General features: G+C 31.5%; 1 protein-coding gene across 1 annotated transcript; it reads left to right on the forward strand.

Annotated features, from left to right (window-relative positions):
• Window positions 1-9,493: 9,493 nt before the first annotated feature.
• LOC146883976 (uncharacterized) lies at window positions 9,494-11,463 on the forward strand. The gene is made up of 2 exons (XM_085666807.1): window positions 9,494-10,460; window positions 10,492-11,463. Exons 1-2 carry the CDS (start codon window positions 9,829-9,831, stop codon window positions 10,820-10,822), a joined length of 963 nt encoding a protein of 320 aa, XP_085522933.1. The 5' UTR covers window positions 9,494-9,828; the 3' UTR covers window positions 10,823-11,463.
• The last annotated feature ends 2,322 nt before the right edge of the window (window positions 11,464-13,785 follow it).

Consider the following 13,785-nt stretch of genomic DNA (forward strand, 5'->3'; position numbering starts at 1 on the left):
TACATATTAAGATATGTTTTTCATGGAACATTTTTAGTTTAGCAGTGAAAAGTGCTTACATGTGCATAGTATGTCAATTGCCTTAACAATTAAAGTATTATGTTTATTTAGTACAATATATATTTATTTAAGTTTACACTCATTTAAATTCATATCTCATTTTTAAATTTGTATTTGATAAGAAAAAATTCATAGATCAAGTTTTGAAATCAATTTCGTATTGTTGAGTTATACTATAGATGGATCGAAGTTTGGATTGTTATGACAAAACAACAATCTCTAGACATTGACTATCATTTTGAGGTAAATATATTATATCAAATGCTTATATAAGATGATATCTTAGGTAGCGTTAGAAGTCTCACTTCAACTAAAAATACACTTAAATTAAAATATATGTATAGATGCATACCTACCCTTACGAGTTTCATGGAATAGAAATAATTTATACTCTCAAAACTACATAATATAATATGAATAATAAACATGTAATAATGTTTTAACTGATGCTCATTGAATCATAAAAATATTAAAACCAATTTTATGTTTATTGATTTTTGTTTTCATGTACAGGATTTATAGTGACATGAGGACATGTTGCAAATTTGCTACATAGGGTACGACACAAGAACATGTTGACTGTCGAGGAGGAAGTGCATGAACAGGGTAGAAGATATGGAGGTGGATATTGAAGAGTGTAAAGTGTTGGCAGAAAATTACAGAAACCAAAGAGTCAACTACGGCAAGCATCGAAGCACCCCCTAACCCCAACACCCTCCTCCTTCATTGGGGGCATGCAAGTTGAAGGTTTAACGTATATGATTCTCGCACAGTATTTACTTAAGCACATAACTGAAATTAACATGTTAAAATATGCAGTAATCGTTGTTGTATTCTCTGAAAGTATACATAGTAACGTAAGCGATGATGTGAAGATGATAAGAAATTGCGAGAGGATGGTGAGGTATATATGAAACAGCATGCATGGTCTGAAAAATAATGTAATGAAAGGGAATTTAGAACAGTAACATGTGTGGGTCGAGGGTGAACAAAGTGAAGTTGGGAGCACGGTTTGGTCTGCCACACACACAATGACCTTAAGAAGCCCTCAAACATAGAATAATACAAGTTCCCCACACCACACCACACCACACCAAAACGTGAAAGCGAATCTCTTTCTTTCCTTTCTGTGTGCACCACACACACACACCGGGGAACTTGTTTCTTCGGATTTGGCTTTAAACTCAGTATCTGTGATCAGATCTTCAACGATTAAACATACATCAAATTAACATAACATCACTTTGGGTGCACATAGTCTTCTCAATCATCCATTTCACATACATATAAACCTAAAATTACAACCTGGGTTTATCAAGAGAGGAAGAGGATCTTTGATATGAAATGTTGACTTTATGTGTTAATCAGTAGTATGAACACAAAATGACATGAATGAAAAAGTTATATTTGATTGGACTTTCCTTGCTTTTCTAAACATTAATCATCTCCTCGTACAAAATTCATCAAAATAATCCAACTAAGTACTTATGAGATACTCATGCGATACAAATCCTAAAATATATGTAAACCAGAAAGTAATACATCATAGTTTTTTTTCTTTTTTTAGTTATCATTAATTGTTCCTTCATAAACTGCACTCAGTATTTTTCAATGTCAAAAGCTCACTCCGTTATTAAGGATTTCATGTGGGGCGTGCAAATCCTCCGTCAGATATATAGGTTGGTAATAAATAATGCAATAAAAATGAATGATTTCTAAGTAACTTTTTCAATCCTCCAATGTCATCAGACCTGGATAAATAAATTCATATTTTATTATTTACTTTTCCGATATATATATATATATATATATATATATATATATATATATATATATATATATATATATATATATATATATATATATATATATCAATTGTTCCTTATAATTCAGTTTCAAATCTAAATGTAATCATCTTAATTTACTCTTCTTTTTACGCAAGTGAAATGCACTATTTCTAAATACTAACTTTAACAAAAAAAAGAAGAAGAAAAGATAACACAATAATTTGCCAGCATGTATACATATTAACTAGGCATCATGTCAGAACAAATTGCATTACTTGGACTTAACTTTATAAAAATCAGGTATATCCTAACAACAATTCATCAACATTCGTTTGAAAGTTCTTTATAAACTCACTTTATACTTTCCCTAGTGTATAGTTGTTAACATGTCTAGCATGTCAACAATATGTAGGTCCATTGTATATCCCAAAAATACTTACTATTATTTTGGTGAAAATTAAAAAAAAGATACATATATGTTGCTATTGATGGCATATGAAAATAAAAGTAAATGTGAATGAGAGTTTAATTCTAAATTAGATGAGAATATGTAATAACCGAATTATGTGCTTGTAAAATAAATTATTAAACGTTTGTTGTTGATGGTGGTTAATAAGTTTGTTGTTGTCTATAGATTTGGATATGTTGGGAGGAAAAGCTATTCGATAGATAAATCGAAAAATAGATTATTATTTTTTGAATTCACTAGAAGGACATGTTGGGAGGATGACGAATTCAAGAAAATTTGAATTTCATGACACAAGTTTAAAGATGAATTCATGAAAGATTTTTCATACCTCTTATAAGAGTTAACGTTTTATATTCAGAATCAAGATAAACTTGTATTATCAGGTCAGGCATAACATTGTCTCACAAGCCAATTGAGTTGTACGTTGACGATATTATACACTCTTTCTCAATTAATGACTCTTTGGAAGTTTTTCAAAGGAATACAGACATTGTTTCTTATTGTGAGTTGCTTGTCCGGTGATGAAGATTAGGTGAGTCAAGTCAAAATTTAAGTGGAATTCCATATAGAACAATTGTTGAGAGAAAGATTGTTGCATCTGACACCAATTGTCCTGTGGCAGAGGTCAAGTAGGTCAAGTCATAATCAAATAATAACGTTTGGATTGTTATACTTTTAAATAAAAAAAGTTACACTCTGACTAATAACTATAGTTTTTTGTCTAGTGATGAATGGTGAATCTTAATCCTAACATTTCTAGCTTCCGATGTGACTAAAGTCCCAATCGAGAAGGTTTGTGGTCGTAATTGTCAATGTTTGAGATTGCTACTATACACAAACAATATGACTGCATTCTTATGTCGAACACTTAACCATCATTTTTTTTATCAGCAAAAGTTCAAGAAGCCTCATTGTATATCGTTTTAACACTGTCCTTAGAATCCTTTTAGGTTTTGCATTTTATTTTGTATAATCTTACGCGGCTCTACCAAAATTGTGTGAAGCATGTGTGATGTCATCCTTGCCATGTTGGGTGTAGGAGCTACAAAACAAAGATGTAATCTGAAATTTTGTAATTTGCAGAATGGGTTGGAAGTGTACTTAATAGCATTGAGAGTGGGTGCAGAAGCAAGTGGCTTCTACTCGCTTTTTGCTGAGTTATAAGAAACCACTTAGCCACTCACTGCATGGCTGTCTTGGAATCTCTACTCCAGCACATGCATGCCAAAAAGTGGGGTTCATAACAACAAAACCCAAAATTAATCAAAACACCCCATTCTTCCTTTACTTAACATCTAATATCATAACTTTATGTGTGTACTTATGGTTTATTTTTGTCATTGTCGATAAAAAACACATATGATCAATCAAACAGACCCTAGTCACTTTTTCTGCGCACAATGCAAACTAAGATCTTCTGCTCGATATTCGAATCATGAAACATCTGAATCTTCTGTCACGCCACCCCACTTCGTCCCCACTCTTTCCAAAGAAGAAAGGAAGTTTGCGAGAATTATGAACTTCGCCTGAGCCTCCCTCAACCACTCACCATGTACGTTAATGCATATATTGTCTGGCATGTTCTATATCAAGCACTGAGAAGAACCAACAAATTCTAGAAAGATAGTTAGGTGGAGATTTTAAGCATGTAATTAATTAAGAATATTCTTGGTATAAGAATATAGTACTACCAAATTCAAAAGTGAGTAATGATGGAAGCTATATATATATATATAGCAGTAAGAATAATTTCTACTTATGCTGCATAATTTTCTTCCTTGTGTCATGGTTAATTATGGCACGACAACATACTATAAAAAATAATTTGCTTCCCACTTGGTAGGTAGCTATCTCGCGCACTATGTCACGGGCTATAAACTAACCTATGCCTGTTGATTTTTGTTGTAAAATGGTTCCTTTTTATAGCTTTGGTGCTTCTTCAAGTTGCTGCTATACACACACATACAATACAATCATGCATGTGTTCATATCAATCATTGATAATTTTGCTCTTTTTCGTTCCACTCTTTTTGCTTCGAAAGTGGCAAAAATAGAAGTGTTATAAAATTCTGTGAAGGAGAAAATTAAGTTTAAAAAAAAATAACAAAATGTAGCTCAGAATATATATTATTATGCCCTATGTTTACACAGCTGTGGATATATTTAACCAGAAAATATCTTTCTATAATGATAAGAAAGAATATCGATCCAAATAATTCCTTACAGAGCACTTTCCTCTTTAAAGAGTAGTCTCAGCATTTAGACAAGGAAGAGTATGGTCACATGGTTTGTGACATCTGTTTGCTTCATAACGTGTTTGGCCCCATGCAAATGTAGGGGCAAATTACACTTTCCACCATTTTTTTTCCATCATGTATGTGTAACACATTCAATCAACTACCATCGAAATCATGGAAAAATATTATTTAAAATGGTAGCTAGGTCTTAGTTAATTTAACTAAACCACTCCCGAATAAACTCATGTTAAACATTTGAAATCTTAGCTAGAATAACGCTTCAAAATCCATAATTAGCGGTCATCACATACAAATTTATTAAAAAAATAATACAAAGCATGAGTTAATACATCTAGGATGTCAAAAAAATCTGTACTCAAGAATATCCGTAGATAAAACTTGTAACGGGTAAAAAATAAATTTTGAAAATGGATACTTGCGAGTAACGAATACAAATATTTTTTATACCCACATATTAATGGGGCGGGTACAGGTATCATAGTATTTGTACCTGTGAATTTTTGTACCCACTATACTCTAATTTAAATTAAAAATATATATTATAACACTAACACATTTGATTTTGAATGAGTTATTATTTATCAATTGATTTTAAAAAATCTTCATATATTTGTAAAGAGTCATTCAACATTATTTAAATGAGTTATTTTTACTTTGTTTGAAATTTATAAAAGTTATACATTGTATTTTTATTTAGATTTATGGTTAAATTTTTATTAAATATAAAATTTTTTCTTTTATAAATATTCGTGGGTACCTGTGGAACTTTGTGTATATTAACAAAATATACAGGTACCTGTATAACAGATATCCGCATGTATATGAGTACGGGACGAATATTTATCCAACAGGTAGGGTACGATGAAACTACTACTCATACCATACTTGTTTCGATGACATCCCTAATTACACCAAACATATAATAAAAATTATACTTGACAAAATATAAATAAATTATTGTTATTATGAAAATAAATCTAAAAATATTAAACTAATTATATTATTATCTATGAATAAAAGATAAATTAGTCTACTTATGTATACAATAATTTATCTGATAAAACATGACAAACTTTGAACTACATATACATATAAAATTACAAGCATCGCATCATTTTTCTTTAAGATTCAAATGAATTACTCGTTAGTCAAAAAAATTCTGATTGTCGTTAGTTAAAAAATTATGATAAAGTAAAATAGAATATTTTTTACCAAAATCTCGGAAAATCATTCCTCCAAACATATTTCAAGACATAAATGACTGTAACAAACTCATATCTTTATAAAAGCTGAAAAGTTATCCATATTAATCTCACTTCTTCTAAAATTAGGAGCACTTGCATCAACTTATAAGAACAAATCGAAACACTTTAAACATGGTGCATAGACTATGTAATTCTGAATTTGTAAAATGTATGAGTGCAAAAATAGGTAAAAGTGAGGAGGCTGGAATTAAGTTAGCCATCATGGAATTGACTAGAAAAGGGTATACAAACAAAAGCTAAGATATATGGATCTTGCATGCTGAGCTTACTTCAAAATTCAAACACAATCATACCCTTCATTCCATCTAATCTAGAGGAACAACCATTCACTGCCACTTCAACTGCATAATGCTTTTAATTTTGGAGTCTTTCAAACATGACACAACACAATCTACTATGCCAGATTCTATCTTCTTCTCAATCAACCACTTTATTTTTTCCTATTTAATACGCTAGCTATAGTGTAGGGAGGAAAATATTAGTTATTATTTCAAGGAACAGATCCACCCAAAGTTTAAATGAAAACCCATAATTTCATCTGCATAATACTCTTGTTGTTATTCACTTTAAAAATATAAATGCTTTTTTACGTATAAACCATTTAAAAGAAATCACTAAAAAATGAAAAATTTGATATTATCACCACTAAAAAAATTTATATTACATGATACTTTTCTTTCAAATTTATTAAAAAAATGTACACAAGAAGACTTTTAAAAAAGTTATATTTTTTATAAAAATTTTAATTAGTAGGTAATTTCTTCGTAAATATTTAGTTTTTATAAAATTATAAAATTCGTAAAAGTGTTTTATACAAAATATTTTATAAAAAAATTTACAGCAATTTATTGTAAATTTTTTCTATAACAAATTTATAAATATTTCTTAAAAAAAAGTTTTAAAACAATAAAATTGACAAAAAATATAAATTTTTGTAGTAGTCTATTTATGGAAGCTTTTTAGAAATCTGGTTAATGAAAGGATTTGGATGTTGAAATACTGCTCATTTAACAAATTTTCAATAGTTTGATTAAACTTATATTTAAAATAATACGATTTTAAAACTAATAATGAAAATTTTGTGTATAAAGTAATTTTGTTATTTAAAAATGTTTTTTATCCACCCACAACAATAATACAGTTGTACTTGCACAAATAGTTAATGCATTTTATTAAATATTGTCCTTGAATCCTCCCCCAAGGTACCTACTGACCTAGGTACAACAGGCTATAAGGGAGACAGAAAGATATGTTTAGAAGGAACAATGTGATATCAATAATAAAAAAACAATTAAAAATATATACGAAAATGAGTTTGAAATATATATCGAAATAAATTTGATTGGGACCAATTCCATTATAATTTAACTATATTTATATATCGAAAGAAATTTGTTCGTGACCAATTCCATCAGAATTTAACTTATATATGTATTTCATTTTTCCTTTATAATTTTTGTATTTTTGGATGAACCATAATTTTCTTAAAAATAAAAATACTCTTGAAAGTACATTGTGTGTCTCATACATCATACTGTTACTTTTGCACAAAAATCTATTTTGATCTTTGATATTTTATCTTCTAAATTTCAGTATTTTCTTTCAATTTTGAAATACAATTTCGAATACTTTGAATTTATTTAAGACATGAAAAATAAAAAGTAGAGTATTTCGAATACTTATAAATATCATGAAACTCACATACATAGAGCATTATACAACCTAAGTAATGTTTGAAACTCACATACTTATGAAACCCACTTTCAAATCCGTTTTTGTCATATTTTCTTCTTCTTATTTTTTTTGTAAGTAGGCATACTCTCATAAACTTTAATATTGAAGAAAAAATAATTATAATTGAATATCTAAATTTGAAAAACATCTACCATTAGCTATGAAAGAACAAACTTAAGTAAAAAAGAAAAGTTAAAGTATAAAAATGAGTTATTAAACATAAAAGGTAGATTTTCAAAATCATTAAGAATACATTTTAGAATATTTTGAATAAATTAAAGATATGTTTTGAGAAACTTTTAAAAAACATCGTAAAGAATAAATGATATTCTCTATAAATTAAAATTAGTTACACACAAATTTGTTTATAAAAATATTACATATAATTCAACTGATTTCTCATTTCTTAATTTATATATTTATATATTTATATACCAAATAATTATAAGTTTGTATAAAATTGTATTTTTTTTATTTTTTTCTCTTTAAAAATACTTCTAAAAAGTTGTCTAAAGATATCATAGCATAAGTATGTGAAAAAAAAAAAAACTATACTGTTATTTAATCCATAGAAACTCATTATATTTTATAGGCAGGTTATTGGGTGACATGCTAAATTAATTTAAAAGCAGAAAATGAAAAAACAAATGTGAAAAATTATCACATTTCGTTGCTTGACCTAAATATATAGTCCAATAGATCATATAACCCTTCTACTTATGTGTTGAATATTAACAACAATATCAATAATGATCTGAACATTTTTTTTTATCACATGTATCCATTTAATTACAAATGATTACCTTTAATAAAATTTAAAGTTTAATTAAACTCACGTAAATGGAATTTGACAAATATTAAGTATAAATAAATCATAATTTATCTGAATACTTTCATTAAAATGTTTGTGAATAAATTTCCTAACTTTCAAAACAAAAGTAACATACACAAAGTAACTAATCTCATTCTTTTCTTCAAACTATTAACCCCTCTCTCTATGGCCCAGACTTTTTGGGTCCAGATACAAAAGATTAAAACACTGTTAAAGACACCCCTATTTTGATAAGTCCACCATTCACCTTTAAGAAAATTTGGTGGAAATTATTTTTTGTGAGTGAACTTATAATGTAAAAAATAAAAATTCATATTTTATTTTAAATTGTAATGACATAAAACTAACTTTTCGTTAAACTTGCTTTTGAAAGAAATAATCTACAGCGGCCCGTCATTTAGAAATAATGAGGTTGTAGCTAGAAATTGTGGAGGTGCATGAAGAGAGCGCTCAAACTTTTAGAAGCTGAGGCCCATTTAATTTTCAAGATATGCAATTCGGCCTTTTAGATCCCAAGATTTATCGTCTCCCATTCTTTTTGGAGTAATGTGAAAGTGAATAAATGGAAAATGAAAACAAGAAATCCGAGGAATGCAAAAGTAATTTGCTCAAATCAATCTTTTAACGTGATTTCAGTTTCTTCTAAATTCATCTAATTTTAACTTTCAATTATTTTTTGATGACTTTTATTTTTTAATTCTTTACAATTTACTTCCTTTATTGTTTTAGATCTTTTCAAATTTTTGAAGGATTGTCCAACCGTAATACATTTTTTAGACTTACTTTTATAAATTTCAATTTTTTTTTTCTGTTAAGCATCGTTCTCTATTGATAAAACTTTTAGCTTTTATTTCAGTTTTGAATCTTATTTCTCTTCATTCTTTTGAAAATATTTAAACTTCTATCATTATCGATCAATTTAAATTTATACAGACATCGAAAATGGTTTTATTTATTTTTTCATTGTTTCGTAAATATATTGTATCATACAAAAAATTTACAAACTTTTTGTTCCTTTCAAATTACACGTGGGTTTTTTAGAGATGTTTTAAAAATGTGTTTGTTTCATTACAAAAATCGCCTGTTAATTGTAATTTGAAATAAAGAATTATCTAGAAGTCTCTTAGTTTCCCTAAGTAAGGTCTAGAAATTCTAGAATGTCCTAATTAATGAAGGATGTAGAAAATTCCATAGTGGAGCATTAATTAGAGAAGTTCCTAGAAATGAGTCTAGATCTCTCCATTAGCTCCTATAAATACCTCATTGTACTTGGCATTTTCAATCAAGGAAATTTGAGTTCTCTCTTCTAAATATCACCTCTTCCTCTAACAAAGTGGTATCAAGAGCTAGGTTTGATCTAGAGAGTTGAGAGAGAGAAAAAAGGAGTATTGAGAGAAAAGAAAAAGAGAGAGAGAGTTGAGAGATGGCAAGCAATGGGTATACTACCTTCCAATTTCCTCGTCTTACAAATGAGAATTATGAAAAATGGTGTCTTCGCATGAAAGCGTTATTAGGCTTTCAAGGTGCGTGGGATATTGTACAAAAAGGCTATGAAGAGCCTCAAGATGAAGAAAGCTTATCTCAAGAAGAGATGGAGAATTTGTTGAAGACAAGGAAGAAGGATCAACAAGCCCTTACTCTCATCCATCAATGTTTGGATGACCACATGTTCGAGAAAATTGCCTATGCTACTACGTCGAAGGAAGCTTGGGAGATCTTGGAAAAATCCCTCCAAGGCGTCGACAAAGTGAAGAAGATAAGGCTTCAATCACTAAGGAGTGACTTTGAAGCTTTGAAGATGAAGGAATCCAAATCAATATCGGATTATTGCTCAAGAGTAAAGGCAATTGTCAATCAATTGAAGAGATATGGAGATAAAATAGAAGATGTTCGTGTGATGGAAAAGATCCTTCGTTCCTTGACTCCAAAGTTCGACTATGTGGTATGTGTGATTGAGGAATCTAAAGATCTTGACTCCATGAGTCTTGAAGAGTTGGAAGGTTCTCTACAAGCCCATGAAGAAAGAATGAAGAGGAGACAAGAAGAGCCATTGGAGCAAGCCCTTAAAGCTCAAGCTTCTTTGAAGAATAATGGAGGATTTAGGAGTCAACGAGGACGTGAACGAGGAAGAGGTCATGGTCGTGGAGAAAGAGAACATGTTCATGCATATGGAGGAAGAGGAAATGGTAACAATGCTTCAAACAATGAAGAAAGGAGTTTCTCATCATCAAGAGCCCGTGGAAGAGCAAGAGGAAGAGGCCGTGGCTATTCTCAAAACGAAAGAAGGTATGACAAATCTAAAGTTGAATGTTACAATTGTCATAAGCTTGGTCATTTCTCTTGGGAATGTCGTCTTAATGAAATGGAGGAAAAAGCTAATCTTATTAATGAAGAAGAAGAGTCAACCTTGTTGCTAACCCTAAAAGGTGAAGATAAAGATGTCAATTGTTCGTGGTACTTGGACAATGGTGCCAGCAACCACATGTGTGGGTACAAGGAGAAGTTTGTGGAGCTTAATGAGAATGTGAGTGGAAATGTGTCCTTTGGAGACTCGTCCAAAGTTAGAATTGAAGAAAAAGGTACAATCCTAATCTCTTCCAAAGATGGCAGTCATAAGATGATCAATGATGTTTATTATGTGCCTAAATTAAAAAGCAATATTTTGAGTTTAGGCCAACTTCTTGAAAAAGGATATGAGATCCTTATGAAAGATAAATGTTTGTGGCTTAAAGATCAAAATGAAAATTTGATTGCTAAGGTGCTCATGTCAAGAAATAGAATGTTTATCTTGAATCTAAAAACCATTGAAGCAAAGTGTTTGAAGGTAAGCGTGCAAGATAAAGCATGGTGTTGGCACATGAGGTTTGGACACCTAAACTTTGCAGCTCTTAAAAGTTTGGGAGAAAAGGAGATGGTGAAAGGGATGCCTGCAATCAACAGTCCTAACCAATTGTGTGAAGCGTGTCTTCTTGGAAAGCATGCGAGGAAAAGCTTTCCAAAAGTAGCTGCTTCAAGAGCAACCAAGCCTCTTCAACTTGTACATGCTGATGTGTGTGGTCCAATCGATCCACCATCATTCAGTAAGAATAAATATTTCTTACTCTTCATTGATGATTTCAGTAGAAAAACGTGGGTGTATTTTCTCAGACAAAAGTCAGAAGTATTTTCTTCTTTCAAGAATTTCAAAGCTCTTGTTGAAAAAGAAAGTGGCTTTGAAATCAAAGCTTTGAGATCTGATCGTGGAGGAGAATTCACTTCAAGGGAGTTCAATGAATTTTGTGCAACTCATGGAATTCGTCGTCCATTGACTGTTCCTAGATTGCCACAGCAAAATGGAGTAGTCGAGAGGAAGAACAGAACCATTCTCAACATGGCTAGAAGCATGCTGAAAGCTAGAAATATGCCCAAGGAGTTTTGGGCTGAAGCTGTTTCTTGTGCGGTCTATTTATCTAACCGCTCCCCAACGTCCAATCTAAAAGATCAAACACCTCAAGAAGCGTGGAGTGGAAGGAAGCCTAGTGTTAATCATTTGCGTGTCTTTGGGAGTATAGCTTACACCCATGTACCGAAACAAGAAAGATCGAAGCTCGATGATCGAAGTGCCAAATATGTCTTTGTTGGCTATGATGCTCAATCTAAAGGCTACAAATTATACAATCCAAGCAATGGCAAAGTGGTAGTAAGTCGTGATGTTGAATTTGATGAAGAAGCTGTGTGGAATTGGGAGGCTCAAGAAGAGAAGACGTACGATTTTCTTCCATATCTTGAAGAAGAGGAAGAAGATCAAGAAACTGCAATTCAAGATGTCATTCCTCCTCATTCGCCCCATCCATCTGTTACATCTCATGTAGAAGAAGAAAGTACAAGCGAAAGGCCAAGGAAGACAAGAGACATACGTGACATCTATGAGAGGTCTGATGAAGTCACGTGTAATCTTGAAGAATTATATTGCCTTCAAATAGATTGTGAGCCATTGAATTTTGAGGAAGCTGTGAAAGATAAAAGGTGGAGACATGCCATGGAAGAGGAGATCAAGTCAATCGAGAAAAATGACACTTGGGAATTAACAACTATTCCCAAAGGTCATGAAGCAATTGGAGTGAAATGGGTGTACAAGACTAAGAAGAATGCTAGTGGAGAGGTGGAAAGATACAAAGCACGACTAGTTGTAAAAGGCTACAAGCAAAAGCATGGAGTAGACTATGATGAAGTTTATGCACCCGTCGCTCGCATGGATACGATCCGTTTGTTGATTTCTTTGGCGGCCCAAATGAAGTGGAAGATTTATCAACTTGATGTGAAGTCTGCGTTCCTGAATGGTTATCTAGAAGAAGAAGTCTATATTGAGCAACCTTCAGGCTTTGTGGTTGAAGGACATGAAGATAAGGTTCTAAAATTGAAGAGATCTTTGTATGGATTAAAGCAAGCACCAAGGGCATGGAACAGTCGCATTGACAAGTACTTCCAAGATAATGGCTTTGTTCGATGTCTTAACGAGTATGCTCTCTATATCAAAACTTTTGATAATGAAGATATTTTGATTGTTTGTCTCTATGTGGATGATCTCATATTCACTGGTAGCAATCCAAGCTTGTTTGAAGAATTCAAGAAGGTGATGTCATATGAGTTTGAGATGACAGACCTAGGGCTCATGTCATACTATTTGGGCCTAGAGGTTAAGCAATTGGAGGAAGGTATCTTCATTTCTCAAGAATGCTATGCAAAGGAGGTCTTGAAGAAATTTAAAATGTTTGATTGCAATCCAGTGAATACACCCATGGAAAGTGGGATGAAGCTATCCAAGTTTGAAGATGGAGAAAAGGAGAATCCCACTCTATTCAAAAGCCTCGTGGGAAGTTTGAGATACTTAACATGTACAAGGCCCGATATTTTGTATGCGGTTGGAGTAGTGAGTCGATTCATGGAGACTCCCACTTCTACTCATATGAAAGTTGCTAAGAGGATACTCCGTTATCTAAAAGGTACTCTTGACTATGGGTTATTTTATTCATTTTCTAATGATTTCAAACTCCATGGATTTTGTGATAGTGATTATGCCGGAGATATTGATGATAGAAAGAGCACTAGTGGCTTTATATTCTTCATGGGAGGATGTGCTTTCTCATGGAGTTCAAAGAAACAACCCATTGTCACACTTTCAACATGTGAGTCAGAATATGTGGCAGCAACTTCATGCACTTGTCATGCGATTTGGCTAAGGAGATTATTGAAAGAACTTCATTTATCTCAAGTGGAAGCTACGGAGATATGCGTAGATAACAAGTCTGCACAAGCACTAGCAAAGAATCCGGTGTTTCATGATCGAAGCAAGCATATAGACACAAGGTATCATTTCATAAGAGAATGTATTTCTAGAAAA

Source organism: Vigna unguiculata, chromosome 9, assembly GCF_037176805.1.
Source record: "Vigna unguiculata cultivar grain cowpea cultivar isolate G323 ecotype 2 chromosome 9, ASM3717680v1, whole genome shotgun sequence".
NCBI lineage: Eukaryota > Viridiplantae > Streptophyta > Magnoliopsida > Fabales > Fabaceae > Vigna > Vigna unguiculata.